This window comes from Gallinula chloropus (genome assembly GCF_964237585.1).
Source record: "Gallinula chloropus genome assembly, chromosome: 4".
Taxonomy (NCBI): Eukaryota; Metazoa; Chordata; class Aves; order Gruiformes; family Rallidae; genus Gallinula; species Gallinula chloropus.
Window position 1 is genome coordinate 64,719,905 of NC_140088.1, and position 17,116 is coordinate 64,737,020.

A 17,116-nucleotide genomic window follows, 5' to 3' on the forward strand; every position below is an offset into this window, starting at 1 on the left:
GTGTTTTGGTTTATTAAACTTTGTTTTGCTGACTTAGGTTTTTAGTGTGCAGGGTTCAAAGTGCCACTGTTACTTGCAGTGATGTGTGTGTCTGTGCTGGCACAAGAGTTAGAAACAAACTTTGGAGTGTAGATGTGAGGCTGCTGGACACGTGACCGTGTGCTTTGTGCAGTAGCAGCTCTGTTGGCTCTAGAAGCAGGCATAACCCTCATGGTGTTTTTCTTGCCACCACACCTGGTACAGCTATGGAGAGGAGTAACGGGTAGTCAGATGGCACATTGATGCGGAGTTGAAGCCAAAGTGAAAGAAAGAGAGGGCATGAGGGCAAAATTCATGAGTGTAGGCTTGCTAGGGAGAAGTTTTCATGTGTTGGGCAAGAGCATGGGCAGAAAATAGGGCGATGAGAATCACTTCACTTAGAAGCATTGGGAGCTGCCTGGCTGGACCAGACTGTCAGGCTGCCTAATCTGATACAAACAGAACCTGCCACAAACAGGTTACGGGCTTCAGAAAAACTTGCAAGAACCTGCTCGTGATTCATGCTTGCCTTAGACTGTGCTGTAAAGGCTTGTGTTTCTTCACAAATTTTATCCTGTTTGCATGGAGTTACCTCTGGCCTTGCAGTCTCAGGCACTCTGAGCAGCTATTGTAGAGCGTGGCAGTGCATCAGAGCTGTTCCCTTGGGCAGTGGTGCCCAGTTGTACTGCAGCAGTGCCTTTTGTATGGTTTCGTGGTCTCCTGTGACTTTCAATAACCAGAAGCAGCACAGTCACCTGAAGCAATGATCTCATCTGCCAGCTCTGCCAGCTCAATGTAGGGCTGTTTTCGATCTCTGCAGAGTCATCGGGGAAAGTTTTCACCTCGTGATTGAAGCTCTGCTTGCTGGCACTGGAAGTAAAACTCCACCCAAAGGTGCCCCCTGTGTCCCTGAAGGTTGTTTGGGAATTTCTTTGGGTTTTATCTCTTAGACTATTCAATTCAATTGGCTTTGGAAACTAAGAATACTTGTCAGTGCAGCTGAGCTTTCAGATACAAGTGGCCAGTGGAGTTCTTTGCTTTCAGATGGCCAGTCTTAAGCTTCCAACGCAGTCAACTTCTAATTATCTTCTTGAAAATATTTTTGCCAAGGACTGCCTTGATTTGTAAGCTAGCCAAAGCCTCTTTCCACGTTTGCCAAAGAGTGGCTAATATGAGGGTTCTGTAAGTCTGTCAAGGTTGTCAGACTTGTTTCAGAAAGGGGTTCTTTGCTAATAAGCACCTTTTCACTTATATCTACGCTTGGTTTTCTTCTGTCCATCGATCACTCGTTGAACCCTGATGGAGCTTTCTCACTTGGCCTGAAGTTGCATGGTAATTTTATCAAAGGCTTTATGAAAATAAAAGTATTTGATACCTTTCTTTTGTCTCTTTATGAGATGCTGTGTTGCTTTCCAACTTTGAGGTGTAGGATGGGGGTGGGGGAAGGTTTGTCTTGGTTTTTCTGGGTGGTGGTAAAAGGCTCGCAAGACATTACCTGATGGGATGGTTCTTGTTTGGGGTTTTTTGGTTGTGGTTGGGGTTTTTTGTTTTCTGAGTAGGGTTTTTATTTTCCTATAGTACTCTAGCTGGTGTACGGGCGTTACCTGCTTTTGTGATGGCTTTAGTGCTTGCTTTGGCTTATACTGAAAGCTGTGTTGGGAAGGTAGGTTCTCTGTCTTTATATGGTAGGTGTAAATTCAGCTGTATGCTGGAACCTGGAGATGACCATCTCCTCCATGTGCTTTGGAGAGATCTTAGGTCTTCAAATTCTCGTATCAAAACCCTGCAAGAAAAAAAAATAGCTTCAAAAATAAGTTATGAACTTGTCACTGTTGTTTTGAAACAAGTAAAATACAACTCCTTGGAGCTTGTAAGCATGTGCATGCTTCGTATTGGTTTTGTTTCTTGGAGGAGGAAGGGGTACGGCTATACTGAGGTGAAGTAACTTGGGGTTTTTTTTTAATGTGGCAGTTGTTCAGAATCTGTTGAGTGGTATACTGTGCCTGAAGCTTTGTTTTGTGCAGAATGTACTAATAAACTGAAATTAATCAAAGCTGTAACTATTTTTCCAATACTTGAAATATCCTCCTGGAGTACTTTCGACGGGAGTGTTGTGTAAAGGAGCCGGGAAGTACAGCTGAGCTGGAAGGGGCAGACTGGCTCCTTTTATTTCCGCATGTTAAGAAGCAGCAAGTGGTGTAAAAGAAAACCCGTTGAGCAGTTCCTTAATTTTTGAACACACCTCCGCTGTGGTCCTGGTACGTGGGTCACTTGCCAGCGCTGAATTGGGTTGCAGGCGTGTGTTGTGAAACGGGAGCTGCAGGGGGTTGCACCTAACGCTGTTTGCACTTCTAACTGTTTCAAAGGCAAATAAAAATGAAACTGACTGATTATTAGATACATTGGATAATAGCTTGTGGTACTTTGAGTCTAAAGGGTTTATTTGGATTTTGTAATGTGTATTTAGACCCTCATGAAAGGTTAGCAAGAGCCACGAGAACAGCTGTTGTCCTGTAGCTATTGGTGTCTGTTGACTTTTGCTGCTTTAAGAGTGGTGGAGGTTGTCATTGATGGAAGGATGTATAAATATCCTGAGTTAAAATGCTGTCAGCACGGCTTAAACCCTGTTCTTTCTTAGGGAGAAGGAACAATGGTAACTGTTGTCGTGTTTGAAATAACTTGCCTTTGCGGCACTGTACTAATAGGCTGCATGGCTCTTTGTTTGGATTAGTCTAGTGGGGGGAAAGAGTTGCTGAGTCAAAATGTTATGCACTGAGCAGGAGGTTTTCACTGAAAGTCACTGCTTCCTCTTGCCTGTTAGAAATAGCCACTCTTAAACCCTTTTTTCCATTTTGATCTAACCTACCAGGTGCTTCCCTCACCCCCCCCAAAAAAGCAGCAAGCTGCAGTCATTGTCATGCCAAATTCTGTATCTAGCCATTAGTTTTTTTTCTTGCACGTCCCTAAAACAGATACCCATCCTTTTGAGTACTCCTTTAGGAAGGAAAAGTACAGGGACCTTAATTATTCTCAAGCATTAATCACTCATGTTCGTCTCTGTGCATGTTTTCTCCACATTCGCACAGGGGTACCAGGCATCCATCTCAGATGGACACCACATGTCTGCTTTCCACAAATATACTCAAGCCACGCAGGAGTAAAGCAAGAGAAGCTAATTTATTGTCTCCTCATATTCTAGTTGAAATGGGTGGTGATACCGTGTCCCATGCCCTTGGGAGTAAGAAGGGTACCTGTAGACCTGGGACCTCTTGCTCCCTGCATGAGGAGTCATGGAGGAGGTTCGGCCCCCAGGGGAGGGACAGGGAAGCACAGCACTGTCATCTTTTTTTTTGTGAGAAATTGAAAGCCTGTTTCTCTGCCTGCTGAGAAGTGATGCTGCTTCATCAGCCTTGCCTGAGTAGTACCACTGTTCAGATTAGTGTGAGACCGAGTCAGGTAGCTGTGTATGTTTGTGGTGTTCTCCCTCATTGTCTGTGTCTTTCAGCGGGCACGCTGAAAAGAGCTTAATCCTCGATCACTGAAGTGTGTAGAGACGGATCTTTTTTTTCCTTATTGCTTCCCTGAGAAGATGAATCCATCCTAGCGTATTTTTGTGTCTGTGTGTGTTTTGGCAATCTTAGCTTAGAGGTACCTTTGGGAAGGCTGCACAGCAAATAAAACGTAAACTGCAACTTGCATACCTCTTGTGAAAAGGAAGGTGCTTAGTTAATTCCTGTAGTGACATCCAGGCACGTGAAAGGAATACAAACGTGCCTTTGTGTTGCTGGAGCTGCTGGTCTGGGCTCCTTTGTGGTATGGGGGCGACGCATAAGAAATCTGCGTGGTGAGTTGCACTCACAAATCACCAGGCACGGCCTGATGCGAAGGTGCTGTGGGTGATGGGAGCCTAATTGCCATCCCTGCACCGGCAGCATCTAGGAAGCATCCTGGGAATTGCTTGCCCGACGCTGGGAGCAGCTGATCACATGAGCCTGAATTTTCAGTTCAGTTCATTAGTCAGCCATTTTGGTCACCACCCTGCTTACTGCGCACAACCAATCCTGTCGGCACTCGCTCTCCTGGCTGGTCTGGGAAGAAAGGGACCAGCAGTTTGATTTTCAGCAAACCTGGGTATCTCTCTCTACAGTCTTCCTTTGTTTTTGCTCGGGTAATCACCAGAGGAAGCCATTCTTTTTCCTCATTCTGCTTTTTTTTTTTTCTTCTTCTTTTTTTTATCTTTTTCTTTTTATCTTTTTGTTTCTTTGCCTCCTGTCTTTGATGTGGAAGCCAGTTTTTCGGTGGTCGCTTAGGATCAATAGCCTCTCACGTAGCTGAAGACAACGGCGACAGTTGGAAAGGAGGGAGGAAGAAACGAGCGTGAGGAAGCAGCATTTTTACCTTGCTTTATATATGAAAAGGCCAGAGCAGTCTGTGTGATCCTGAGCATATCTGTCCTTTAATAGCAAGGTATTTCTTATTTTCTTCTTCAGAAAGCTTTTCTTTTTAGTTCTTGTTTTTTTTCCCCAACCCGTGTTGTTGCTGTACCAGCTGAGTCATCATGTCTGCTCTGACGCCTCAAAGCGACATGCCAACCCCCACCACAGACAAGATCACTCAGGCTGCCATGGAGACCATCTATCTTTGCAAATTCCGAGTGTCGATGGATGGAGAATGGCTCTGCTTGCGCGAGCTGGACGACATCTCGCTGACGCCTGACCCAGAGCCTACCCATGAAGGTACGGTCCAGTTCCCCACAGCCGTCGCATTGGTACAACCGCTGCACGGGTTGGGAGGGGGTGTCTCTGGGATGAGATGCTCCTGTCCTGCCGGGAGAACCTGGACACTGTTTGACATGTTAGAAAGCCAGATTGGTGCTTCAGGTTGCCCTTAGAATATATCGGGTCTCTTGAATCTCCCCCTTTGACAGATTTGTGCTTAATTGCTGTTATTTCACTAGCACCTGGAGAAATGGTGTTTGTGAGTCTCAGGAAGATAACCACTGTGTTTTCAGTGGTACATTGGTTTGTGATTTTACTCTCAAAACAGGGCTTACAGCTCTACTGGGCAGCCAGCAGCTTTTAGAAATGGAGCATTCTGGCAAAACACAGACATGTTTCTGTGTAGGGCCAGTGGGTAGCTTTTGGAAAACCCCAAGTAATTACGCAGTTATGCCTATTGTCAGGAGATAATTCCATCACAAGTCTTCCAGCTCACTTCTGTTGAGCATGCTGCTGCTTATAATGGCCTGGAAGCCTGAAAAATGGAGGTGTAACACACCTTTCTTTCTTCGACAAAGGATTTGTGAACTGGGTGGATTGTGGCAACAGTTTAATGCCAGGTTGTGCCAGATGAGGATTGAAAGCTTTGTGAGGGCAAAAAACCCAGGAGAGGACGTTCATGCATTGCTCTACCAATAAAAAAAAACAAAGGGGGAAAAAGGAGATGGGATGAATTTTGCACAGTAGCTGGTGCTGCCATGGCCACTGACATGGCCAGGGTCCAAGTGCCCCTCACTGGGTACACCTTACCCTTTTCTAGTAACTACTGAAGTGCGACTACACCAAGTAGTCTTGCCTGACCCGTTTGGTACTGGCTTGTCAAGTCAGCAGTACCTTACTATATTGCTGTCTTGCTGGATGAGGCAACTTGAGTTGTGGTGAGGATTTGAGCTTTAAAATTAATTCCCAGGTGATAATTGAATTTGCATTTAACAGCTGCTTTCAGTGGTGGCAGCCTTTGGGTTTGGATTTGCTTGCCAAAGACTTAGTCACGCTGTGGGACACAGACAGAGGTTTCCAAAGCAGAGAAAAACGCTCCCTCTGAAGCATGTCCCGGGGTTTCGGTGGCATACTGCAGGCTCAGGACAGCAGAACCAGAGTAGTGAGCACAGGGTGATCCAAGGGTGCAGAAATTGAGCTGTCATCCAGTTTCTGCTTCCTTCTATGTGTCACAGGAAGAACTTGCTCAGTCTTACTCCTATGGTTTTGGACTTGAGCGCTTAGGGATTTTTTAACAGTATGTTCTAGTGTGGGTGGATTGTTTTTATGTATTCACTCTTTCATTCGTAAGTAGTAACTACTCTTTGGACTTGTGTTGTAGCTGGTTAATGACCCTCAAGGCAGTCTAGGGCTCTTCTGGTAGTATAGCCTGGAAAACCTTTTGGTCACGCTGCAAGTCAGTTCTTTAGATCCTCATTTCTGCATGTGTGTCTCTTTCCTTTCTGTTGGTTTTTGTGCTCTGAGCAGACTCACAGGGAAGGTAGGCTTGGCTGAATCCAACGTCTGTAACAGAGCTGTGCTGGGTTCCCTTCCTCAAATATGCTGAACGTGTCCTTACAGTGCACAGATTGTGCTCTTGCCTGCCTATGTAAATAATTCAAACACTAATACTACACTAATCATTCCCCCAAACTAGAAAAAGAATTGTTTATAATTACAGTTACTCGCTTGCAAGTACCAAAAAGGGTTAGAAAACAGTATTATCTAATTTCATTGTTATATTGCTTAATTTGTATGTCAGAAATTAATGAAGAGAACTGTGTCATAATTGTAACTACCTTTATGGAGATGTTTATACATTCATAAGTTAGGGTTGCTTGCTGGGAGACAGAAAGACTGGTTGTCTCGGGGCGGGAGGTTTGAACCCAAGCTGTGTTTTTAGCAGAGATAGAAGGTCAGGAAGGAAGTGTGCATAATAGAAAAGCTGACACAGCTTTATCCCTCGTGTTTGAACTGATACTACTGCATCAGTGCTGCTGCTCTGTCCTCGGTGTATGGATGGCTCACGGGGACAGGGTGACAGGGCTTGCAGGCACCAAGTGCTCATCCGGGGGAAAAGCAGGAGATCTAGGAGCCAAGGCTGGTGTGACTTGTAACCTCTTGATAAAACTGATGCAGAAGGGTAGAGGTTGTGAAGAAGGGAAAAAAACCAAACCCACTGGAGATCTGCCAAAGGCATAACAAGAGATCTGTGTTTTTTTACCTTACAAATCAAAACATATTAAAAATAATCTATTGCAGTAGCAAATCCAGCAGATTGTTGAACTATGGGTTTGAAGCCTCCGGTTGCTGCTCCTCAGCTCCTCCTGCTTCTGCAGAGTTTTGTTGCCTCTGGCCTCTCTTGACTCTGGGTTCTGCTATGCCCCCAGCCCACAAGCAGCCATGCTGCCTTTCTCCTCACTGTGCACCCGTCCTGCTGAGGATGAGCAGGAAGCTGCAGCACACTTCTGTTTTCTTTCTTTCCGATGGAACTAGTTTGTTAATTTTGTAATAGGAGCTAGAAGGACAGGGAGGCAGCTCATAAGTAAGGCCATAGTAGCCATCACTGTCTTAGTGACATTTAAAAACCGTGTGCATCCTCCTGCCATGCTGATATTCCCTGTTAAACCCAAACCCAATCCTGCTACTTCTTAAGCCAAAGGCAGTGCACTTTCAGAAGCAGATTCTGACATGAGATGAAACAGGAAAACTGGAGGAATTCCATTCCTGCCACACGTTTGGAGTTTGTTTCTGAGTGTAACTCTGAGAAAAAAACTTATATTTAAGTCAGTTCAAGAGTTGCAAGTCATGAAAGTGTAAATTTATTAGTATAGTTACTGCGTTTCTTGCAACTGTGTGTATTCAATAGAGCATGCAATAAAGGCAGCAAACTTTCAAACCATTTGGAGCAATTAGTAAGCCGATTTTGCTGTATATGGCCTATTTGCTTGTCTTGGCAACAGAATTCTTTATTGAACAGTGGTTCTTAATTAAGTAATCAGAACTTTACTGTGCTACACAGGCACCATGGAATGAAACGTGGCACTAGTGGCCATTAAGCTCTCATTTACAATAGCTGTAATGACCTTTGAAGCATCTTTAGGGGCTGAGGTATGAAAAGCATCTTGGTTGTGTTTCTGCTGCATGTTCCTGAGTGCATGTCTGTACAGGATGGGACATCGATTGCAACTTTGGGGAGAAGCTGTGCTGTGCAAAATGGCCTTACACGGTTTTACTTTGAATAATCACTTGTCTTTAAGGAGCTTCAGGCTAGAGCAGTGGAAATATTAATCCTCATGGGATCAGCTTGTAATTGAGAGCAGAAGGAATAACACGTGGTAACTGGATGATCTGAACTTGCTTGCAACTGTCAAGAATTACAATTTTTTCAAATCCTGTTCTACTTGTACTCAAGTTGGTCAATTGGAGTGGTATGCTTATAGCATGGAAAGATTAAATTCTCTTCTCTGTAGTATAGTTGAGGTCAGACTTTTTTTTTCTTTTTTTTTTTTTAATTTTAATTCTTTTTTGACCAGGAATTTAAAAGTTTTACTTTCAGATGTGTGCTTGTGTGAAATGGCTTGAGTAGAACTTGTACAAACAACTGTTTAGTAAAAGCAAAAGCGCATTTCAACCCTCAAATACTTCTGGCCCGTTATTTCTTGCACTGATTACTGAATCATCCTTCAGATTCTACCTTTTTTTCTCCATTTTCTGTTCAAGTATTTTTCTGTGTTTCTTTGCACACTTGAAAATGGTTTAAGGAAACATCAGGACCTTAATAGTTGTCTTTTTGTTTTGCAAATTGGCAGCGGACTTGTAAGTTAAATTTACGCGGAGGGAGCAAGAATCTCCTTACTTTTGGTGGAGGAATTTAAGAGCTGTTGGGTTGAAAGGGAACCATGTGGCATGAGGGCTCGTCATCCAAACTGGGCTGCCCTAGCAGAGGAACTACGCTGCTGGAGTAGAGCTGTGCGGTCTGCCAAGACCAAAGCGTGCCTAGGAAGAAACCCTCATAACCCTTACAGAGAGGCGAAACTGCTCCATGGACTCTGCCTTCCCCGTTCCAGCACAAATCTGCTGCTGAAAATGCTATATGGGGAGTAGCAGGGACCTTTCATGTCTTGACAGAAACCCCATGGAATTGCTTTCTTGTTAGGAAAGTACCTCTTAAGTATGTATGGCATCAGAAACCCCTAAACGTGTCAAAAGTTTGAAGGAGCTAGAGACCAGGTTTAATAGAACAAACGTGGAGTCAACATTTATCAGCAAGATAAATGAATTACAGTGCGTTAATGGTCCTAAACCTTTGGCATAGCATGTCATGTGATCCAGACAGCACGGACTGAAAACTAACCTAATAAAAATGGTCATCTCCCCAGGGATGGAGGAGATGTCCCGTTTGCTGTATCTACACCGAATTCCATTGCAAGCCACCGAAAAAGGGGGATGACCCAGAACAGGTGGAATCTTGACCCTGTACTAAAGGGCAGATTGAATTTTAAAAAGCTCCTCTGGAGAATCGGTACAGAATGAAGCAATTTGGGAAGAAAGAGGGCGAGTGGCCTGTAAGCTGAGGGTGAAACTTGCATCAGAGCTACTCAGATTTTAAACTTGTAAATATTTTCAGTGCTGTTAATTAAGAAATCACAATTGAGAGTTTTCTTTGCTTTTTTAAACTTGTTTCAATCTAAATGAAATCAGATGTGGGAAATGCGGGGCAGGTTCATTTCCCTTGGGGATAATGAATCAAAAGTGCTACAGAGAAATGTCTTAGATGCCAACCAAGATGGGAAATGAAAGTGTGGGGGTGGAGTGGGAGGGAAATAGGGGAGTTCTGTTTTGTTGGGGTGTTTGGTGCTAGAATAAAATGAGAAATTTCCCGTAGCAGCTCCTCCTTACTTCTCTCTGGAAGAGCCTGCCTGTGGAGAACATACCATGGAACTCCATGCAGCTGCAACATACACAGATGCCTGATGGTCATCATGAGGAGACAGGAATAAAACCTAGGGTGGGCTTACACCATCCTCATGTGATGTACAGTTCCTATTTACTCATCCCGTCTACATCCTCTGTACCTTTTTACCCCCTTCTTTTCATCTCCTCCCAGTCTGTTGCAGGTGTGTGACTGCTATGTCTTCTGGTGCAGTGCAAGACTTAATTTATGTCAAATTGTCCATGTTCTAGGAAAAATGGTCATGTCAGGCTGTCACCCAAGGAGCAGCAGGTGTTAATACAAGGGTGATGACAACAGCAGCCTTTAAAAAAACCTGACCATCAAAGCACATATTGTAGGAGTTTTACACTAAAAATGATGTGTCCAGTTGTCCCAGTTCAGAGTGGAAGCACAAGCTGTTGGTGCAGTCGGTGAGGTAAGGCAGTTCTGGGCAGTTGGGCGCTGAATAAGGATGTGCTGACTGGGTGGACAAGGAAGGTAGGTGTGGGATAGAGTCGCTGCGCGTGGTGTGGTCAGAGGCAGTGGATACAACCAGTTATCAGCAGGAAGCGGATAGCAGCGAGGTCAGTAGTGTCAGTGAAGAACGGCTGTAGGAGAGCAGAGGCTTCCCCAGGCAGCAGCAGTGCCAAAGCTGAGCTCTGTGTTCTCCAGTTTGTTCCTGTGCTCAGGAGGCGTAGCCGGGACTCGTGGGCAGGCCCCATGTCAGTGCAGCGGTGCTTGCAGGGGAGAACAGGTGTATGAAGTGTCTCTAGTATCCCTTACTCCCACCTTCCTGGTTGGGAAACAGCTGACCTGGGGAGAGCCTGCAGGGCAGAAGGGATGGACTGATTGTTATTTCTTTAGGCGTGGCTTGCTCTCTCTAGAGTTACATTTAGAGGTGGGATTCCTGTGTGATGGGGTTTAAAGATGTTTTTCTCCTGCTTTGTAAATCCTGACGAGATTGTTCCCAGCGGTCTAGGCTGTGGGCTGTCTGGTCACTTCACGGATGTTTGGATTGAAAGGTGATGCTGGATCTCTCTTTGCTGGCCCCTTTTCTTTGTCAATGCTTCTCGATCCACCTGATTTACAAGTCTAATCTGAAAAAATTCCTTACATATCTCCAATGATAGTAACAGCATCTACTTAATTTTCTTTCTTAAGCACTTTATTTCTTATTAAATGTAATATTTGTCATTCCTAAGGCAACATATGTGAGAGAATACAGTTTAAGTATAATAATGTGACTGTAGGCTTCTGTTTTGTGATAAATAAATGTTTGCCCATGCAGTGAAGGAGAGTGTAATAGCCTCAATGGAAAAAAAAATTATGTGGATGCAATTATCATGTATATTCAATATTTTTCGATAAACTCTTCCAACTTTCCCTTTTGTTGTGAGGTCCTTTGGCCCAGAAAAGAACAGCAAGCTGTTGGTGCAGCAGACTGGAAGTTAAAATCAGAGAAACAATCTTAAAATTAACCTTCTAAAGCATCAGCGTTTCTTCTGTTAGTAGAATGCGGACAGTGTTCTGTGGGCATAATGAGGCATAAGGACAGGGGAGCTCTCAGCTGGGGATGTAGAGCTGGGTGCTGTAGGATTCCACTTAACCTTGGAGATGCCTTGGAGAGAACGTCAGGAGTGCTTCCCTAACTCCTGGTGCTCTGACTGGGGCACAGTGGTGTGGTCTTGTCTTGTCTTGTCTTTCTGGAAGTAAAAGAATGAGTTCCTGGCATGCTTTGCCTATTAGGGATTCGATTAAAGAACAGTGTTGAATAAAAAAGGGGCGTTGGAGACAGTTATTCTTGCTTCTGTGTGCTTCTTGGTTTGGTTTGATTTGCTTGAGCATCTTCTCAACTCCTGCATTTATTGTTCAGTCCTAAGTAACTTGTCAGCACTTCTGTAGTTCTTATTTTCCATCTGTTGGTTGTTTTTCTTCTTTCCTCAGAACTTTTTTCAGTGGTGGCAGTTCAGCCAGGCAGGAGCAAAGGAGTCTGAACACAGTCCAGTTGACATTCTGGTATTGGCGATCAGCTGTTGATGCATTTACTGTTTACCTGCACTGCTGATATCTGCAAGCTTAAAAAATAACCCCTGTCCTGATCAGTAAATGGACCGTGGGGACCCTGGTCTGGCTGTGGTTTTGTTTGTATTTCTTCACCAGAGTTGATGTTTTATCTAAGGAAGGAGGAGATTTGTGCCAAGCCTTTCATAGCAGGCAGAGCAGTGTAACTGACAGGTCACCACTGCCTTGGACTTTCTATATCAGGCTCGGTTTTCACTTCCCAAAACTGGTGCTGGGTTGGTTTGTAGGGGTTTTTTGGGGGGTTGTTGGGTTTGTTTATTTTACTGAGTTATCAGCTTCTCCTTTACATGTTTGTTAAAAATCCCCAAAAGATCCTGACCTATTTAGCTTGTCTCTGGAGGAACTTGATTCTCATATTGTGCTTGGAAACTGCAGAAGGGATGTGTGGACTCCTTGCTTTGTTCTGAGTGTCTGTCTTTATGCGTGAAAAAATGCTGAAGATGTAGAAGAAGATTGGAGCATTCAGTCCTCCTGGTGCATTCACAAGCTGTTTGCTAACAAAAGTAGAGGAGGTGGAGAGAAAACTGGTGGCCTAGGAAGAAGCTGGGGAACCTGGAGTTGTACTGTTCAGCTTCCTGCAAATCGTGGGAGCTTGCTTGTAGGTGGTATCTCAGTATAGCATACATATACACACACACACATATATTTATATATATATGTGTGCTCTTTGCTTTCCTAATGGATGCATTCTCCCTTGGGAATTTGAAGGGCATATATAGGAGGTTGTGCAGCTCTGGACTATGGGAACATCTCAGCATTTATTAAAGGACTGATGCTTGGTTAAGTTTATTTAAAATATCACCGGGATAATTCTGCTGTATACTTGGGGACTTTAGCTGGTTCCTGCTCATGACACACCTGTCCAAAAACCCCATAAGGTGAATTGGATGCTGCTTTTATCCCCATCCTGCTCACAGTGTGAGGAGCCACAGTCTTGACTTCCCTTTCGTGTACTCAGATTTTCATGTAGCATGTTTTTTGGGTGCACAGTAGCGTGGCAGCTCGCTGCTAAGCAGAGGTCTATTTACAGGTTTATTTACATGGGAAAGTGTATCTGCTGGCAATATCCCTTTCTCCTGCCTGAGTTGTTCCAAATGGCAGTGTAACTGGTTAGGTATTGCCTATGTCTGTGAGAAATACTAAACCAAAAGTGAAGATATGAATAAATTCATTTAGGAAGATAAAGTTAGAAGGGAAAGTTTTTGCTTCTTTTCTTACTGTATGTAATCATTCACTGTTCATTAATCACCACCTCTTTAAGCATTCTTATTAGTGGGAACAAAGTCATAACTCAGAGAAGCTGCTGCTCTTCTTATACATCAGTATCCCTGCTCATGAGGATGGGTTTGTATTAATTTTTTTTTAATTGCTTGGATAAAATGCATTGGTAAACCTTAATTGGCATTGGGTTTGGGAGGCACTGTGGTTGGTAGTGGGTGTGTGGACAGCAGCCGAAGTCACCGTGGAGGCCTTTGAGGGTTTCTTCCTCAGGTGCTCAAGTGGGTAAATCAGCCAAAAGGGAGTCCCAGGCTTCTGCCAGACCCGGACTTGTAGTCACACTGCTTGACAAGAGCACAGCGGGGAAGAGAGTAGCTTGGAAAAACTGTAGTGTTAAAGTGACTGATGGGATTTGCATGGTGACGATGGTTGTGCTGATAAGCACTCTAGTTCCTCTGTAAAGCACTTGCTTGTGTGCTTATTCCAGTGGGATATTCAATTCAGTAATGCTAATCTTCCTGGGAATCTAGTTGGAATGAGGTAATAGCTTTATGAAGACTTAAAAGTTTGTTTTCTAAACTTGGTACACACCAGTTACAAGCTTTCATATTTTTCCATAACAGTAGAAAGTATTGAGTTTGTCTTAGATGTGCTAAGGTAAGGAACATGGAAACTATCAAGTAGCTGATTTCTGATTGTTTGGGGGGTTTTGGCTTGGTTTTTTGTGGTTTGGGTTTTTTCATTTCTGTGTGTCATGAGGGTTTTTTTTTCCCCACTGTTGTTTGATGGAAATTCCAGACAAGTAGTGGGGGAAGCTGTAGAGTGTAAGAGAAGAAAGAAGATATGTGCAAAGGGCAGTTAGATGTGTAAGAAATGAACAAAAATATGAAAAGTGCTAATTAAGAACTTCTGCCTGTAAATCTGTACAAATCCCATAGCGCCTTAGTGCCAGCCTAAATTCATTAAATTCTTGCAAGCTTCTCACTAGAAAGAAAATGGGGCGGGGAGGTAGGGTAGGGGGCGGTAAGGAGGATAAAAATGTATGCCTTAGTCCTTTACCATGAGTTGGGTAGCAGTTGTCCAGGTAGAGCCAGCACAGTTGTGTCTGTGAAACGCAGCCCAGTTGTGATGCAGGGTGGGGTTCTGGACCACCCGTGCTGTGCTGACCTGACGCTGCGAAGGGGTTTCCTGTGTTGAATTAAAAATACAAAATCATTCAAAAAGGAAGTGATCAGAAAGTAAAACCTGTTCTTCTGTGTGTAAACCTCGCTGCCTGTTGGCCACAGATGTCATGGTTGGTTGGAGGTCTTTGGTGGCTTTTGGGTATGAGCCAAGCACAGAAAGAGGCCTGGAGGAGCGGTGAGGTGGGAGGATACGTGGTGTGTGTAGGGAGGGGCTGAAGGGGCAAAATCCATGTGAGAAAGATCTCTCATAAGGCCGAGCAAAGCCTGGCGATTTTCTCTGTCCCTGTTAACAAGCTGATTGTAAATCTTGTTTTGGTTATGAGAGGTTCTGTTTACGCTTGAGACTAAGGAGAAAGCCCAGACCCTCAGTATTAGGTAACAGACCGTTCAGTGATGATGTCTGGCTTCAGTCTCAGTATGTAGGTAGGGATTTCGGGGTGCTGGCAGTCCGGTTCTGATCTTTGCATGCGATGGAAGCCACTAGTAAATAAACCATTGTGTGTGCAGCTAGGTTCTCATCTGATTTGTTTTCAGAAATGCTAGAAATACAGCTAGAAAATACTCTCTGTGTGAGCTTGTTTATGTAGTGTTGTTAAGCAAAGCACTTTCTGCAGATAGTGAATTTCTCCCATCACACTGACATCTGTGTTTTAAGGCCTTTTTTTTTTTAAAAAAATGGGGGGAGGCGGAGCAAAGGGGTGAAAGTGACTCTGGAAGACAAGACCAAAAGCCACATGTGTAGCATGGGGGAGCATCACCAGGGCTCTGTTTTGGCAATAGCAGGGGATTTCTCAAGCAAAACTCCCTGTTGCTCCTTGGAAACAGAGGAACATGGGCATGTGTCTTTCTCTCCCTACTCACCCCCCAACAAGGAGAAGAGAGACCCCTGCTGAACTGAAAGGAGGTGATCGATTCAGCCTGGGTTGAGGTGTGGAACGGTGGTTTTCTGCTCTCAGGAGTGTGGTGGTAGTGCTTAACCATAGGGCAAGAAGGGAACTTCTGGTTTACGATGAAAACTAATCGCTACAAATCATCTATGTAGATAAAGCAGTCAGAAAGGATGAGAAACGTGTTGGTCAGCAGCATTGCAGTGTGGGAAGCTTTCTGGGACCAGTTGAACCGTTAGTCGTACTGGTATTTGGACTTTTTATTTTTGTCCTTCCTTTAAATGTAGTGACTGTGGCTGTGCTGTTTGCTAGCCAGCACTGGCTCCTGGGGCAGGAGGAGGCTGGAGATAGCTTTTCCGTGGGGGGGAGGAGGTCCCAGTAGCATGTGTACTTTGCTCAGGGCTTTGGCACAGTTGGCCGGTGCAGGGGAATAGAGCCGTTCTCGTGCTTCCGATGTTCCACTGGTTGCAGGTTGGCACTGGGGACGGTGGGGCGCGTAAGTAGGGAGCTGAAAATCTCACAGGGTTCAGAGCCTCCCTGGTTTGGTCCAGCTTAGTTTTCTGGGTTGGAAACTGGGGAATTAGCAGGCGAGGTGAAACAAGTTTTCCTTGTCCTACGTGCTCCTCGTGCAGGATATTTACCTATTCCCCATGCCTGTCTGCCATCTGCAGGCTCCCGGCAAGGAGATAGAGGTGTTTTCCTCATCCAGACCTTAATGAATCATCATCAGAGTGACAATGTAAAACCTGTGACCCGGATCTGGGCTTAGTTGGACCACCTCTGCAAGATTTTTCATTTGAAGTCACGGTTGTAACGCAATTAAAGTTCTGTTTAACCTTGTTTAAAGTGTCCTCAGTATGTCCTTTTCCTGAAGTGTGCTTGCTTTTCCTGCCTGGCTACGTTTCCCTGGTGTTGGGGGGGTTCTTTTGCTGGCTGGGCAGAAGGAAATTGAAGCAAATGCTGACTTTGCATAGCTATCGAAAGTTCAGTGCTTTGATCTGACAAAGAAAATAATGCTTTTCTTGCTTTTCTTTTTAGGATGTGCTTTACAAAAACATTGCTTGTCTTAATGCAGAAGGAAATAAAGCTTCTGAAGCTTTTCTGAAGCCTACCTTAATTTGACTCTCAAGGAAAAAAATGCTTTGCTGTGTTGCTTTGTGCAGACTAACAAACCCTTTTGACTTGCAAATCTCTTCCCGATATGAATTAAATCTTGTATTATGCAAATCTCCCTTTCAGTTATTCTTTTCTTATACCTTGATTTTGAATCTTCCCTTTAGATCACGGCTTGCATGACATTTTCTTTCTTTTCCTTTCTTTTTGCTGTTTGCAAAGACTCTTGGGAGGATTTGACAGATGTGGTGGAGCAATTGCGTGATGATACTGAAGGTGCGTGCCACACCAACATCTTTCAGCTATTATTTCCGCTCGTGATTGGCTTTTGACTTCTTATTTTGAGCCTGAGTGCCAAATACAATTTTCCTTTACTGTTCCAATAGCTGGTGCTTTCTGAACCTGCTTGTCTGGTTAAACCAGGTTCCCGGACAGAACACGCTGCCCTAGTTGCACTTGGTGTGGATGTTTGGTTTCTGCTGTTAGCGTGTGAAAGAAAATGTATTTGATCACTCCAGTGCATGAATTTGTTGCTTTTGCCATTGTATTAATTTACATTGTGAAGGCTTCCTTTCTGGATTTTATTGGCCCCTTCATGGGTTGCATGGACTCACTTTTGGTTGCTAAATTCTTACCCATCTCATTGAAAATACATGCATACAATGTTGCTTAAAACAGTGTTTCAAAAAATTTTGGATGTTTTGACTTCACATGGAGGTAGAAAAAGTGAATGAACAAGGGGCTTATTGATTGATATTGAATCCTTTCTGGGGAAATTATTTTCCTGAGTCCTGTATAAACACAGGTTACAGCAGTATCCATGGAAACCGAATTTTAAGAAATATAAACGGAATATATATGCAGCAACGTATGGAAGCTAAATATTAAGAAATATTCCAGAAATCACCTTCAGATTTTCTG

The 17,116-nt window shown here is 44.0% G+C and overlaps 1 protein-coding gene across 3 annotated transcripts in view; it reads left to right on the forward strand.

Moving 5' to 3' along the window:
• Positions 1–4,576: 4,576 nt before the first annotated feature.
• Positions 4,577–17,116, forward strand: part of RUFY3 (RUN and FYVE domain containing 3) — a gene marked incomplete at both ends in the record, with an annotated part of 42,116 nt that continues 29,576 nt past the window's right edge. For 2 of the 3 annotated variants that reach the window (XM_084263620.1, XM_084263622.1), the window contains one exon: positions 4,577–4,754. In XM_084263620.1, coding sequence (XP_084119746.1) covers positions 4,577–4,754 — 178 coding nt within the window. Of the gene's footprint in view, positions 4,755–16,417; positions 16,472–17,116 lie in introns of all 3 variants that reach the window. The other variant, XM_084263621.1, reaches the window with a different exon arrangement.